Below are 12,113 nucleotides of genomic sequence, written 5' to 3'. Positions count from 1 at the left end.
GGAAATGCCTTACATGGTCCCCTCCTGGTCACTGTCTGAGCCCGCTGCCCAAAATAGCTCCTGGCACTTGCTGGCCAGCCTCATGGCTGGGACATGGCTGCTCCCTCCGACCCCGTGGGGCTGGGTGCGCCCCGGGGGCCTGCACTTTCAGAACCCCCTCCCACTCGCTTCCATCGCGTGCACGGTGCCAACATCCGCGTGGACTCCACTAGAACACGGGCCACACGCGTGGAGAGCTTCGCTCACGGCTTATGCTTCAGCAGCGAGCCTCTGGCCCCGGGTCAGTTATTCCTGGTCGAGATCGAGGAGAAAGAGCTCGGCTGGTGCGGGCATCTACGCCTCGGTCTGACTGCGCTGGACCCCGCCAGTCTGGCCGCCGTGCCAGAGTTTTCGCTACCCGACCTGGCCAGCCTCGGCCACACCTGGGTCTTCGCTATCACGCGCCACCACAACCGTGTGCCCCAGGAGGGCCACCCGGAGACAGAGGCAGCGGTCCCCAGCCGGCCCCCGGCCCTGATGGTGGAACCATATCTGTGCATTGAGCAGTTTCGCATTCCCCGGGATCGCCTGGTGGGCCGCAGCCGCCCAGGGCTCTACAGCCACCTCTTGGACCAGCTCTATGAGCTGAACGTGCTGCCTCCGACCGCGCGCCGTAGCCGCCTGGGCGTCCTCTTCTGTCCGCACCCGGATGGCACTGCTGACATGCACATCGTCATCAACGGCGAGGACATGGGCCCAAGTGCAAAAGGGCTGCCAGCTGCCCAGCCCCTCTACGCAGTGGTGGACGTATTTGCCTCCACCAAGAGCGTGCGCCTGGTCCAGCTCGAGTACGGATGTAGGTATCTCGCCGGTGGGCAGTGACCCCTCCTGTCCAGTGTGGGGACGGGAACCTGCTAGGACTCCCTGGACAGCTAACTAGGCCTTGTCTGTCCAGCACTATTTTAAAAGTGCGAGAATCTGGCTTAAAATACATCTCCGTCTGTGATCTTGCACAAGTCACTACTTGGTTCTGGGCCTCAGCATAGTCACCTTGTTAAGATGCCCTTACGGGGCGGCACCTGTGGCTCAGTCGGTAAGGTGCCGGCCCTATATACCGAAGGTGGTGAGTTCAAACCCGGCCCCCGCCAAACTGCAACAACAACAAAAAAATAGCTGGGTGTTGTGGCGGGCGCCTGTAGTCCCAGCTACTTGGGAGGCTGAGGTGAGAGAACCGCTTAAGCCCAGGAGTTGGAGGTTGCTGTGAGCTTGTGAGCTGTGTGATGCCATGGCACTCTACCTAGGGCCATAAAGTGAAACTCTGTCTCTACCAAAAAAAAAAAAAAAAAGATGCCCTTACAAGTTCTCCCTTTTTGTTCCTAGGGCAGGGATTCTTTTTTTTTTTTCTTCCATAAAGGTGCCAAGATGATTCTGTGGAAAAAGGCCAGGTTTTTTTTTTTTTTTTTTTTTGTAGAGACTAGAGTCTCACTGTACCGCCCTCGGTAGAGTGCCGTGGCATCACACCGCTCACAGCAACCTCTAACTCCTGGGCTTACGCGATTCTCCTGCCTCAGCCTCCAGAGCAGCTGGGACTACAGGTGCGCGCCACAACGCCCGGCTATTTTTCTGTTGCAGTTTGGCCGGGGCTGGGTCGGAACCCGCTACCCTCGGCATATGGGGCCGGCGCCCTACTCACTGAGCCACAGGCGCCGCCCTAAATATTCTTTTTTTTTTTTTGGTGGTTTTTGGCCGGGGCTGGGTTTGAACCCACCATCTCCCGCGTATGGGACCGGCGCCCTACTCCTTGAGCCACAGGCGCCACCCAAAAGGCCAGCTTTTAATATTTATTTATTTATTTATTTATTGAGACAGAGTCTCACTATGTCGCCCTCGTCAGATGGTCAGAGTGCCATGGTGTCATGCTCACAGCAATCTCAAACTCTTGGGCTTAAGCAATTCCCTTGCCTTAGACTCCCAAGTAGCTGGGACTATAGGCATCCAGCACAACACCTGGCTGTTTTGTTGTTGTTGTAGTTGTCATTGTTGTTTAGCAGGCCCAAGCCCGCCCCGTGTATGTGGCCTGCACCCTAACCACTGGATTAGGGGCCGAGCCAGAGTCTCACTTTGTTACCCTGGTAGAGTGCTATGATGTTATAGCTCACAGCAACCTCAAACTCTTGAGCTAAAGCCATCTTCTTGCCTCAGCCTCCCAAGTAGTTGGGACTACAGGTGCCCACCACAATGCCTGGCTAGTTTTTAGAGATGGGAGAGATGGGGTCTCTTCCTTGCTCAGGCTGATCTGGAACTCCTGAGCTCAGGCAATCCCTCCCCCTAGGCCTCCCAGAGTGCTAGATTTACAGGAGGCATGAGTCATTGCCCGCAGCCAGAGCAGGGATTCTAACTTAAGGGTTTTTTGTTTTGTTTTGAGACAGTCTTACTTTGTCATGCTTGGGCTCAAATGATCCTCTTACCTCAGACTCCCAAGTATTTGGGACTATAGGCGCCTGCCACAATGCCTGGCTATTTTTTAGAGACAATGTCTTGCTGTAGCTCAGGCTGGACTCAAATTCCTGAGCTCAAGCAGTCCACCCAGCCTTGGCTTCCCAGAGTGCTATGATTACAGGCGTGAGCCACCATACCTGGTCCTAAATTAAGTTTAGATCTGGCCTTTTTGAGAATGGTGTACTCTTTTATTAGAAAAATGCTTATATGGCCAGGTAAGGGGCAGTGGCTCACACCTGTAATCCTAGCACTCTGGGAAGCTGAGGTGGGTGGATTGCCTGAGCTCACAGGTTCGAGACCAACCTGAGCTAGAGGGAGACCCCCCCCCCATCTCTAAAAAAATAGTCAGGTGCTGTGGTGGGTGACTATAGCCCCAGCTACTTGGGAGGCTGAAGCAAGAGAATCACTTGAGCCCAAGAGAATGAGGTTGCTGGGAGCTATGATGCCATGGCACTCTACTGAGGGCAACATAGTGAGACTCTGCCTCAAAAAAAAAAAAAAAAAAGAAAGAAAAATGCTAATAGATTTGGGCACATTGGTTTAGAGGCATTATAGACCTCAGACTGAGAGCTTCTTAATCCTGAGGTTTATAGCCCTTTAAGCATTTTATTTATAACTTTGCTTATAAATCGTTATAGCCCTTTAAGCATTTTATTTATAACTTTGCTCATGTTTCTCGGATTCAGTGAACTAGAACCCACTTTGCTGGGCCTGTGCTGGAGGCTGTGGTTGCACAGACAAATCAGGCACTACCCTGCCCCCAAAAGCTAAATGCTGAGTGCTAGGATTGGAACAAGGCTGAGGCACTGTGATAGTTCTCAGGAAGAGGTGCTTATTTCAGCCCCATAAACAGCCCCATGAATCAGGCTGGGCCCAGAGGCAAAAAGACTTTGCTAGGTTGATGGCAAAGTAGAGGCCAAGATCTAGATCTTCTGGGTCTTGGCCTTAGACCCATTCTTCAGTTTTGTTTGCCTTTGACAACCTTCTTCCCACAGTGCCATCCCTGCAGACTCTGTGCCGCCTAGTGATCCAGAGGAGCGTGGTGCACCGGCTGGCCATTGATGGGCTCCACCTGCCCAAAGGACTTAAGGATTTCTGCAAGTATGAGTGAAGGTCTGCAGTCCCCTGGAGCAGGACACAGGAATGCATCCTGGCCCCAGAGCTGGGGCTGGTCTGAAACTGGCCACACTGCTGCCAGGCAGAACCAGAAATAAACACAGCTATTGTTGACACTCTGATCACTGGAAAGTGTCCTTGTCCCTACAGCGTGTGAGAGGCACTTCTTTTTCTTTTTTTTTTTTTTGTGGAGACAGAGTCTCACTTTATGGCCCTTGGTAGAGTGCCATGGCCTCACACAGCTCACAGCAACCTCCAACTCCTGGGCTTAAGCGATTCTCTTGCCTCAGTCTCCTGAGTAACTGGGACTACAGGTGCCCGCCACAACGCCCGGCTATTTTTTGGTTGCAGTTCAGCTGGGGCCGGGTTTGAACCCGCCACCCTCAGTATATGGGGCCGGCGCCCTACCGACTGAGCCACAGGCGCCGCCTGAGAGGCACTTCTTTTAGAATCATTCTGGGCAGCTCAGCGCCTGTGGCTCAAGCGGCTAAGGCGCCCGGCCACATACACCTGAGCTGGCAGGTTTGAATCCAGCCCGGGCCCACCAAACAACAATGACAACTGCAACCAAAAAATAGCCGGGCGTTGTGGCAGGCGCCTGTAGTCCCAGCTACTTGGGAGGTGGAGGCAGGAGACTCGCTTGAGCCCCGGAGTTGGAGGTTGCTGTGAGCTGTGCTGCTATGGCACTCTCCCCAGGGTGACAGCTTGAGGCTCTGTCTCAAAAAAAGAAAAAAAGAATCACTCTGGGTGAGCAGGTCAGAGCAAGAGAGAGCATTTTATTTTATTTTACTTATTTTATTTATTTATTTTAGAGACAGAGTCTCACTATGTCACCCTCCATAGAGTGCTGTGGCATCACAGCTCATAGCAACCTCTAGCTCTTGGGCTTAGGGAATTCTCTTGCCTTAGCCTCCCAAATAGCTAGGACTACAGGTGTCTGCCACTATGCCTGGCTATTTTTGTTGTTGTTGTTGCAGTTTGGCCAGGGCCTGGTTTGAGCCCACCACCCTCGGTATATGGGGTCAGTGTCCTAATCACTGAGCCATAGGGGCCACCCTATTTTTTTTTTTTTTGTACAGACAGAGTCACACTGTACTGCCCTCGGGGAGAGTGCCATGGCATCACACGGCTCACAGCAGCCTCTAACTCTTGGGCTTACGCGATTCTCTTGCCTCAGCCTCCCGAGCAGCTGGGACTACAGGCGCCCGCCACAACGCCCGGCTATTTTTTTGTTGCAGTTTGGCCGGGGCTGGGTTTGAACCCGCCACCCTTGGCATATGGGGCCAGCGCCCTACTCACTGAGCCACAGGCACCGCCCACCCTATTTTATTTTTTTGAGACGGGGGTCTCATTTTGTCACCCTTGGTAGAGTGCTGTGGCATCATAGCTCACAGCAACCTCAAATCCTGGGCTCAAGTGATTCCCTTGCCTCAGCCTCTGGAATAGCTGGGACTATAGGTGCCTGCCTCAGCCTCCCAGAGTGCTAGGGTTATAGGTGTGAGCCACCATGCCCGGCTGGGAGAGCATTTTAGACATCATCTACCAGTGGTTCCTAGCCTGGCTACTTGTTAAGAGTCACTGGGATGTAGAATGTTGATGTCCTGCACCCCATCCCTTGAGATTCTCATTTGATTTGTTGGGAGATTAAAGGCCTAGACCTTGTTTTTTGTAAAAGTTTCCCTGGAGATTGTAATGTACAACCAGAGTTGAGAAGCATTTTCCTAAAAGAGAGATTCTATTATATTGGCACATATTTGGCACATACTATAATCACTCCAGGAACTTTGAAAAAGATTGCTATCTGGGCCTGACCCTGGGACACACACTACCAGGCACAAAGCACTCGCCTCCTTTATTTCCATCTTTGATCATTTACTTCCTTACAAGTGATCTCATTTCATCCTTATGACTCTTATTGAGGTAGTGGGTAGTTACTCTCACTTTACAGATAAAGAGATCAGGAACAAAACTATCCAGGTGACTTGCTCAAGGTAAGGGCAAGAACCTAGAACACCTAGGTTCTGGTCCAGGGCTCTTTTAACCCCATCCTATTGACATGTATGGATTCTAGAATTAACAGGTCAATGCTGTGAGGTGGGTTCCAGGTGTAAAGGGGAGGGACTATGAGGTAACATTCCAGAAGGGTAGAGAAGAGAGGACTATTCCCTCACAAACAGGAGCTTTGGAGCAGCCATGTCCTACTTCGTGTCTCCACAGACTCATCCAGGTCTTCTGCCTTCTGGTCAAGGTGAGGGGGGTGTGCACCACAACTTCCCTTGAGAATTTGCTTTCTTGCTCTGGGGAGGTGGAGGCTCTGCTGGCATTTGGGTGCTGGCCCAGAGTCAATTCTCTTAGAAAAAAAGCCATTCCAAAGGTCCTTGCCAAGGAATAAATTCCCACTTGCTTACTCATTCATTCAACAAACATTTCACCAATCACCTACTCAGTGTTGGGGACTGGAGTATGGCTATGAGTAATGCCTCATTCCCAATCTCTACACAGTCCTCTTGGGCTAGTCTTAATTGCTTCTGCTCCCAAGCTCTGGTCCTGTGCCCTGCCCCTCAGGGCCTACTCCTCAAAGAGACCAAGAATAACATTCCATCTCATTCTTGTCTCTGCAGGTGGGGCTGCTTCTCCAGGCTCATCCCTTGGCCTCTATAGTCCTGTAGAGCCAGTGGTGGTGGCCTCTGGTGGACTAGGCCAGAAAGCTGAGCAGGTGGCACCTGTTGCCCAGGCCTGGGGCCCAGCCCTGGCAATGCCAGAAGCCAGGGGCTGCCCTGGGGGGGCTAGCTGGGAGACACTGCGGAGAAAGGAGTACAGCCGATACTGCCACAAATTCCCCCACGTGAGGCAGCCAGAGAGCTTGGGCTGGGAGGATGGCTGCTCCAGAAACAGAGCTCCCTACCTGGGTGGCCCCAGCAGGCCTGGGCCCCTGCTGCTGTGTGGGCTGTCACCGGGAGTTCTGCCAACGCCCCCTGAAGCAGGAGGGAAGGAGGCTGGCTCCCAGCCCGACATCTGCATCCTTACCCTGGCTATGATGATCGCTGGCATCCCCACCGTGCCTGTCCCAGGCCTGCGGGAAGAGGACCTGATCCGGGCTGCTCAAGCTTTCATGACGGCCCATCCGGAGCCAGAGGGAGCTGTGGAGGGTGCCCGGTGGGAGCAGGCACACCCCCACACAGCCTCTGGGCAGATGCCCCTAGTGAGATCCAGGAGGGGCCAGCCTCCTGGCTCCTGCTTGTAGCTGGATGAAATAGCACTAGACACATAGGGTGGCTTTTCCGTATGGTTCTTGGGCAGCCAGCGTTGGGAGCGCCTATGGCAAGGATGACAATAGGGTGGGTGGTTGAGCCATTTTGACAAATTTCAGTCCTTCATTAGGGACTTCCAGACCCTAGGAAGTTTCTCAAGATACCACTAAGACAGGAGATAGGTCTTGTCAGAGAGATATGAGGTATGGGGCTTGTTTGGAGAGTCAAGGCTGCTTTATATTGTTGTTTTTGTTTTTTTTTTGGCCGGGGCTGGGTTTGAACCCGCCACCTCCGGCATATGGGACCGGCGCCCTACTCCTTGAGCCACAGGCGCCGCCCTGCTTTATATTGTTTTAAGGACTTGTTCAAAAATTTTTTTTCTTTGAGACAGAGTCTCACTTTGTCATCCTTGGTAGAGTGCCGTAGCATCACAGCTCACAGCAACCGCAAACTCTTTGGAATTCTCTTGCCTCAGCCTCCTGAGTAGTTGATCAAAATTTCTTGTACAAAATCCTAGGCTATGTGAATTCCCCTCTTGCCTTAAATTTCTCAGCATGTTGGAGGCAGGTCACAGGACTGTAAGCAAGCAAGGAAAATTAATACTTAGTTGAATACTCAACCAGGTGTGTCTTACTGACCCTGTGGGAAGCCCCATTTGTATAGATAGTCAAATCAAATTGAAGCTTGAGAAGGGATATGGCCAAAGTCCTATAACTAGTAAAAGGCAGAACCAGGATTCACGTGTAGTGTCATACTCCCAAAACTGCCTTCAACCGAACAAAAAAGCTAGACAAGTGCTGGAATGTGCAACATTCAATTTTATTGATTCCAGAATGGGAGAGGGGGGAAAATGCTGGGAGCCTGGCTGAGCCAACTCCCCAGAGGGTCCTCTTCCTTTGTGGGAAGGCTCCCAGGCCAGCTCACTCAAGGAAGATGGGTCAGGTGAGTCATCTTATGACTGAGGCAGCTGTCACCAAGCCCCAGCCCTCAATCTTGCCACCCAATCCCTTATCTTAGACCAGGAATTACTTGGTTAGGGGCCATTCACAGAAAAGATTTGCTGATTTCTGTCTTAGGGAGCTAGGCACCTTCTAGGTAGCAGGCTATGGTAGTTTAGAAGACCCTTGGTCCTTATTATTCTGAAAGAGGACCCACAGAAATACACTAGTGTGAGGGTGTGTGTGTAAGGGTGGATGTGAGTGTGTACACATGCATGTGCACCTCTGGGTGTGGAGAGTAATCAGAGTTGGACCTGCTCATAAGGGCCGATCCAGCTGTCGGCCAGTTCCCGCAGGGTACTATACCTCCGCTCAAACTCCTCCTTGCTGCAGTGCTGCAAGAGCCGACCCACCTCCTCGGTGAGGTGAGTCACTGCCAAGTGCTTGTCCAGAGTCTCATTCCACTTGCTGCCCAGGATGCTGTCTAAACCGGTGGCACAGCCTATCGCCCATTGAGCGGGCAGCATGTCGGGCTGGAGCACCTGGTGGCGGGCACTGAGCATGGCTAGGATGTGGCGGCAGGGCAGGTGGAAGGCTTGGTTAAAGTAGCAGCTGCAGCTGGCCGGGGGCTGGGGTTGCACCTTGTGAGTGTCTTCCAGGATCTGAATATTCATCTTTTCTGAGCCAGAGCCGATGAGATGTGTGGATTTCTGGACCACAGCAAGCTCACCCAGGCAGAGCTGGGCTGCTGGTGCTGTGCAGATGGCATTGAGGGAGTGCTGGATGAGGGATTCTACTAACTGCTCCATTTTGGGGCTCTCAGGGCTGGTGTCTGAAGGGGTAAGACCGTCCTGGGGGCTCAGGCCCACGTTAAAGCTTCCCTTGTCTCCAGAGTTCTGCTGCATGTATCGGAACAGAGAGGCCAAGCCTTGTTTCTCAGATGGGGTGGTGCCAAAGAATTGACTGAGGATGCGGGTGGTGACCTCCAGGCTATGAAAGTAGTGGCTGCTCTCAGCTCGGCTTCTCCAGCGGTGGGCCAGCCAGATGCGGTCATTGAGCAGCCAGTGTGCATGGAGCTCAGGCAGCTTGGCCGGGGGGATGCAGTCGCTCATGAGTGCATACAGCTTTCTCAGGTTGTCTGCTGTGGCTGAGCACATCGTGCTCTGCAGTGAAGTCAGGAGCACCCTTTCCACAGGCCGATCAAGAGATAGTTGATAGAACTTGCCCTGGAGGAACTTACAAATGTGGAAGGCTGAGAGCAGGACCTCAGCTGTGGGGAACTCCATGGCTAGGGTTGGCAGGGGTAGAAAGTAGGGATCCACCAGGATAGTACAGACTCTTTCCCATGCTGGGTTAAACTTCTTGAACACCTGGAACATCTGGGCCAGGCCTTCAGCATCCTCCTTGGTAGGGATGGCAAAGTAGACTGCCCGGGCAAGATGACCCTCTAGCTGTACCCGAGGTCCATCCACCAGGAAGGTATATAACACCTTTCCCCTTGGGTTATAGGTCCGGTGAATAAATAAGATCTCAGGGAAATGGGCAAAGACACCCTGCATAAAGCAGCTCTGGAAGTTAAAGGTATCTAACTGGGCAGTCTTGGTAACCTGATGTAGCAGCACAGGTGGGCTTGAGTTCTTAATCAGAAGCCCATTCATCATTGTCAGGGACATGGGGGAGATGGGAGATGGCTAAATGCTGAGATCAAAATACTTTCTCTGTGAGGCTGCTGTCCAGGAGGCTTTGAGTCTCTCAAGCTTCAAGTAAGCTGAGGCTTGAGGCTAGACTGCAGTTCCCAGATGTTTTCCCAAAAATGGGCCTGTGGAGAGGAACAGAGGTTTAAAGGGACAGTAGGGACTTGCCTCTTTATTCATCCAGATGACACTTGTTGAACACTTACTATGTGTCAGCACCATTTTAGGGAGAGATACACACTAAACATGTAAACAAATAAGCAAGGATATATTGGATAATGAAGGTACAAAGACAACAAAACTGAGTAGTCAGAGAGCAAGTTGGGGAAGGGAGGGACACTTTAGTTAAGATGACAAAGACTGCCTCTCTGGGTAGGGGGAGGAGAATGACGTTGGAGCTGAGACCTAAATGATTGCATTCTAAATATGTGTATAGCACTTTATATTTACAAATTACTTTTTGGCATCCATTCTGTCCTCTGGTCCTGGTATATATAAGAGAACTGCAATTGCCCCAAACTTGCTGTGTGATCTTGGGCAAGTCAGTGACCTTCTCTGAGCCTCAATTCTTTCCAACATAAAATGGGGCTAACAAACGTGCATAGCCCCTACTAACTGCAACGCTCTATTCCAATGTTTCCTCTCTATTTGGCCCTAAACGGGGCTATTATCCCCATTTTACAGGTCAGAAACTAAGGCTCAAAGAAGTTAAGTGACTTGCCTACCATTACCCTGAAAGTAGCTGGAAGCCGAATCTTGGGCTGGGGATCCTGACCGCTTTCCACACGTGGGGTCCAAAAACCAGGAACAGATAAGGAATATGGCCTTCGACCTCTCACCTTTAACCTGGGTGGGAGATGTGCCATGCTCGTTCGGAGTAAGGCTGAAGCCAGATGAGAAGTCAACCTCCCACCCCTTTGGGAGCTGTGTAATAGCTTACCGCAGTGATCAGCTGCTTCACACCTCCACCCCTCCAGAAATCACTCACCCACAGCCTGGATCCGTCGCCATTTCTCCCTATTTGACCCTGCCGACTCTGAGTGACGTCAGATTTACCAATCACAGCGTCAGCTTCGCTGTGACACAGACCAATGGCCTGAGGAGTTCGCGTTCAGTCTTTAGTCTACAGACCAATCATGGTCCGACGATTTGTGGGCGGGTATTGTTGCCAGGGTTACGAGGGGCTTGGCTGACGATAACCAATCAAAGCATGAGGACACTTGCATCTAAGTGAGTCTGAGCCCGGAGGCTGGAACTCTGAGCCTCCCTTCGGGCTAGATAACGGGAAGGGCACGTTATTATGGAAACTCCCTCAAAGACCGAAAATGAAAATAAATAGAAGTATTTTACAGATTTTTTTTTTTTTTTTTGTGAATGTGTTAAACTCCAAAGCCGCTGGAGGTTCGGAGAGGGTGTAGTTGTATTGTGTATTCCACCTTACGGAAAAATGGAGGCCCAGGCCTCAAGTTAAAGGGTCAGGAGCTGGGGAAATCCAGATAACCTTGACCAAGCCAAATCTTGCTGGTTCAGCCCAACTCCCTTCAGTACTTTACAAGTCAAATAGGTGCAGATTGGTGCTGTGATTTGTTTAAAGTCCTGGTGAACTACCTGTAGTGTAAGAGTGGATTGGCTGCCATCGTTTGTCCTCAGTTTCCCTGAAGATAGCAGACCTAGAAAGCTGGGTAGCTATCAGGCTTTAGATAAGTAAGATTACCAAGTAGCAGCCTGTAATCTTAGCATTCTAGGAGGCTGAGGTGGGAGGATCTTTTTGAGAAAGGATACCTGGGAAGGGTGAGTTTTAGAACAGAGGTCTTCTCAAGGAAAACCCAAGGATACACCTGCAGGGTCCTCTCCATGGTGACTCAGCTCTTAGGAATTTATAGGCTTAACTTCCTGGGACCTGGAAATTTCCGCTTCTGTGAAGTCCTGTAGTTCTGTAGAGGCTGGAATAGCTTCTCCCACTTGATTCAAACTGACCAATGAGAAAGGTACCCGTGGGTTGGAACTTTTTGACTGGAGATAAAAAGGAAAGACCAAACCAGTCCAGGAATCCTGGCCATTTTGAATTGTTCTATGCCATTTGTTCTTCTGACTGAAATAAAGTTCTTCCTCTTATGAACATGGTGTTTGGGTGCTCTTCCTCTCCACTGGGCTTTGTCTTCCTGCAATCCCTTGAGCTCAGAAGTTTGAGACCAGCCTGAGCAAGAGTAAGACCCTGTCTCTACCAAGTAGAAAAATTAGCTGTGGGCGCTGCCTGTGGCTCAAAGGGGTAGGGCGCCGGCCCCATATGTGGGAGGTGGCAGGTTCAAACCCAGCCCTGGCCAAAAACTGCAAAAAAAGAAAAGAAAAATTAGCTGCGTATTGTGGTGGGCACATATAGTCCCCGATACTTGGGAGTCTGTGGCAGGAGAATCCCTTGAGCCCAGGAGTTTGAGTTATAGGAACCGTGACTGCACTCCAGCCTGGGTGACAGTGATACCTTGGCTCAAAAATTAATCAATCCAGGGGCAGCGCCAGTGGCTCAGTGAGTAGGGTGCCAGTCCCATATACGGAGGGTGGCAGGTTCAAGCCCAGCCTGGGCCAAAACTGCAATAACAACAAAAATCAATCCACACTAGAGCACCCATTTCCTGACA

The 12,113-nt window shown here is 51.4% G+C and overlaps 3 protein-coding genes across 5 annotated transcripts; 2 read left to right on the top strand and 1 right to left on the bottom strand.

Moving 5' to 3' along the window:
• The first annotated feature begins 84 nt into the window (after positions 1–84).
• NEURL2 (neuralized E3 ubiquitin protein ligase 2) lies at positions 85–3,716 on the top strand. Its single transcript, XM_053573993.1, has 2 exons — positions 85–835; positions 3,474–3,716. Exons 1-2 carry the CDS (start codon positions 94–96, stop codon positions 3,587–3,589), a joined length of 858 nt encoding a protein of 285 aa, XP_053429968.1. The 5' UTR covers positions 85–93; the 3' UTR covers positions 3,590–3,716.
• Positions 3,717–5,702: 1,986 nt separating this feature from the next.
• SPATA25 (spermatogenesis associated 25) lies at positions 5,703–6,852 on the top strand. Its single transcript, XM_053573994.1, has 2 exons — positions 5,703–5,842; positions 6,216–6,852. The coding sequence occupies exons 1-2, from the start codon at positions 5,788–5,790 to the stop codon at positions 6,836–6,838; spliced, it is 678 nt and encodes a 225-aa protein (XP_053429969.1). The 5' UTR covers positions 5,703–5,787; the 3' UTR covers positions 6,839–6,852.
• Positions 6,853–7,453: 601 nt separating this feature from the next.
• ZSWIM1 (zinc finger SWIM-type containing 1) lies at positions 7,454–10,603 on the bottom strand. 3 transcript variants are annotated; one of them, XM_053573981.1, is made up of 2 exons: positions 10,317–10,603; positions 7,454–9,602 (listed from the first exon to the last, which is right to left on the bottom strand). In XM_053573981.1, the coding sequence occupies exon 2, from the start codon at positions 9,454–9,456 to the stop codon at positions 8,086–8,088; it is 1,371 nt and encodes a 456-aa protein (XP_053429956.1). In that variant the 5' UTR covers positions 9,457–9,602; positions 10,317–10,603; the 3' UTR covers positions 7,454–8,085. The 3 variants fall into 3 exon arrangements, with proteins under 3 accessions (XP_053429956.1, XP_053429954.1, XP_053429955.1); XM_053573979.1 differs by having other exon boundaries at positions 10,418–10,603; XM_053573980.1 differs by having other exon boundaries at positions 10,466–10,597.
• Positions 10,604–12,113: the final 1,510 nt, after the last annotated feature.

Source organism: Nycticebus coucang, chromosome 21, assembly GCF_027406575.1.
Source record: "Nycticebus coucang isolate mNycCou1 chromosome 21, mNycCou1.pri, whole genome shotgun sequence".
In the NCBI taxonomy this organism is placed as follows: domain Eukaryota; kingdom Metazoa; phylum Chordata; class Mammalia; order Primates; family Lorisidae; genus Nycticebus; species Nycticebus coucang.
This window is presented reverse-complemented; position numbering and strand designations above follow the sequence as displayed.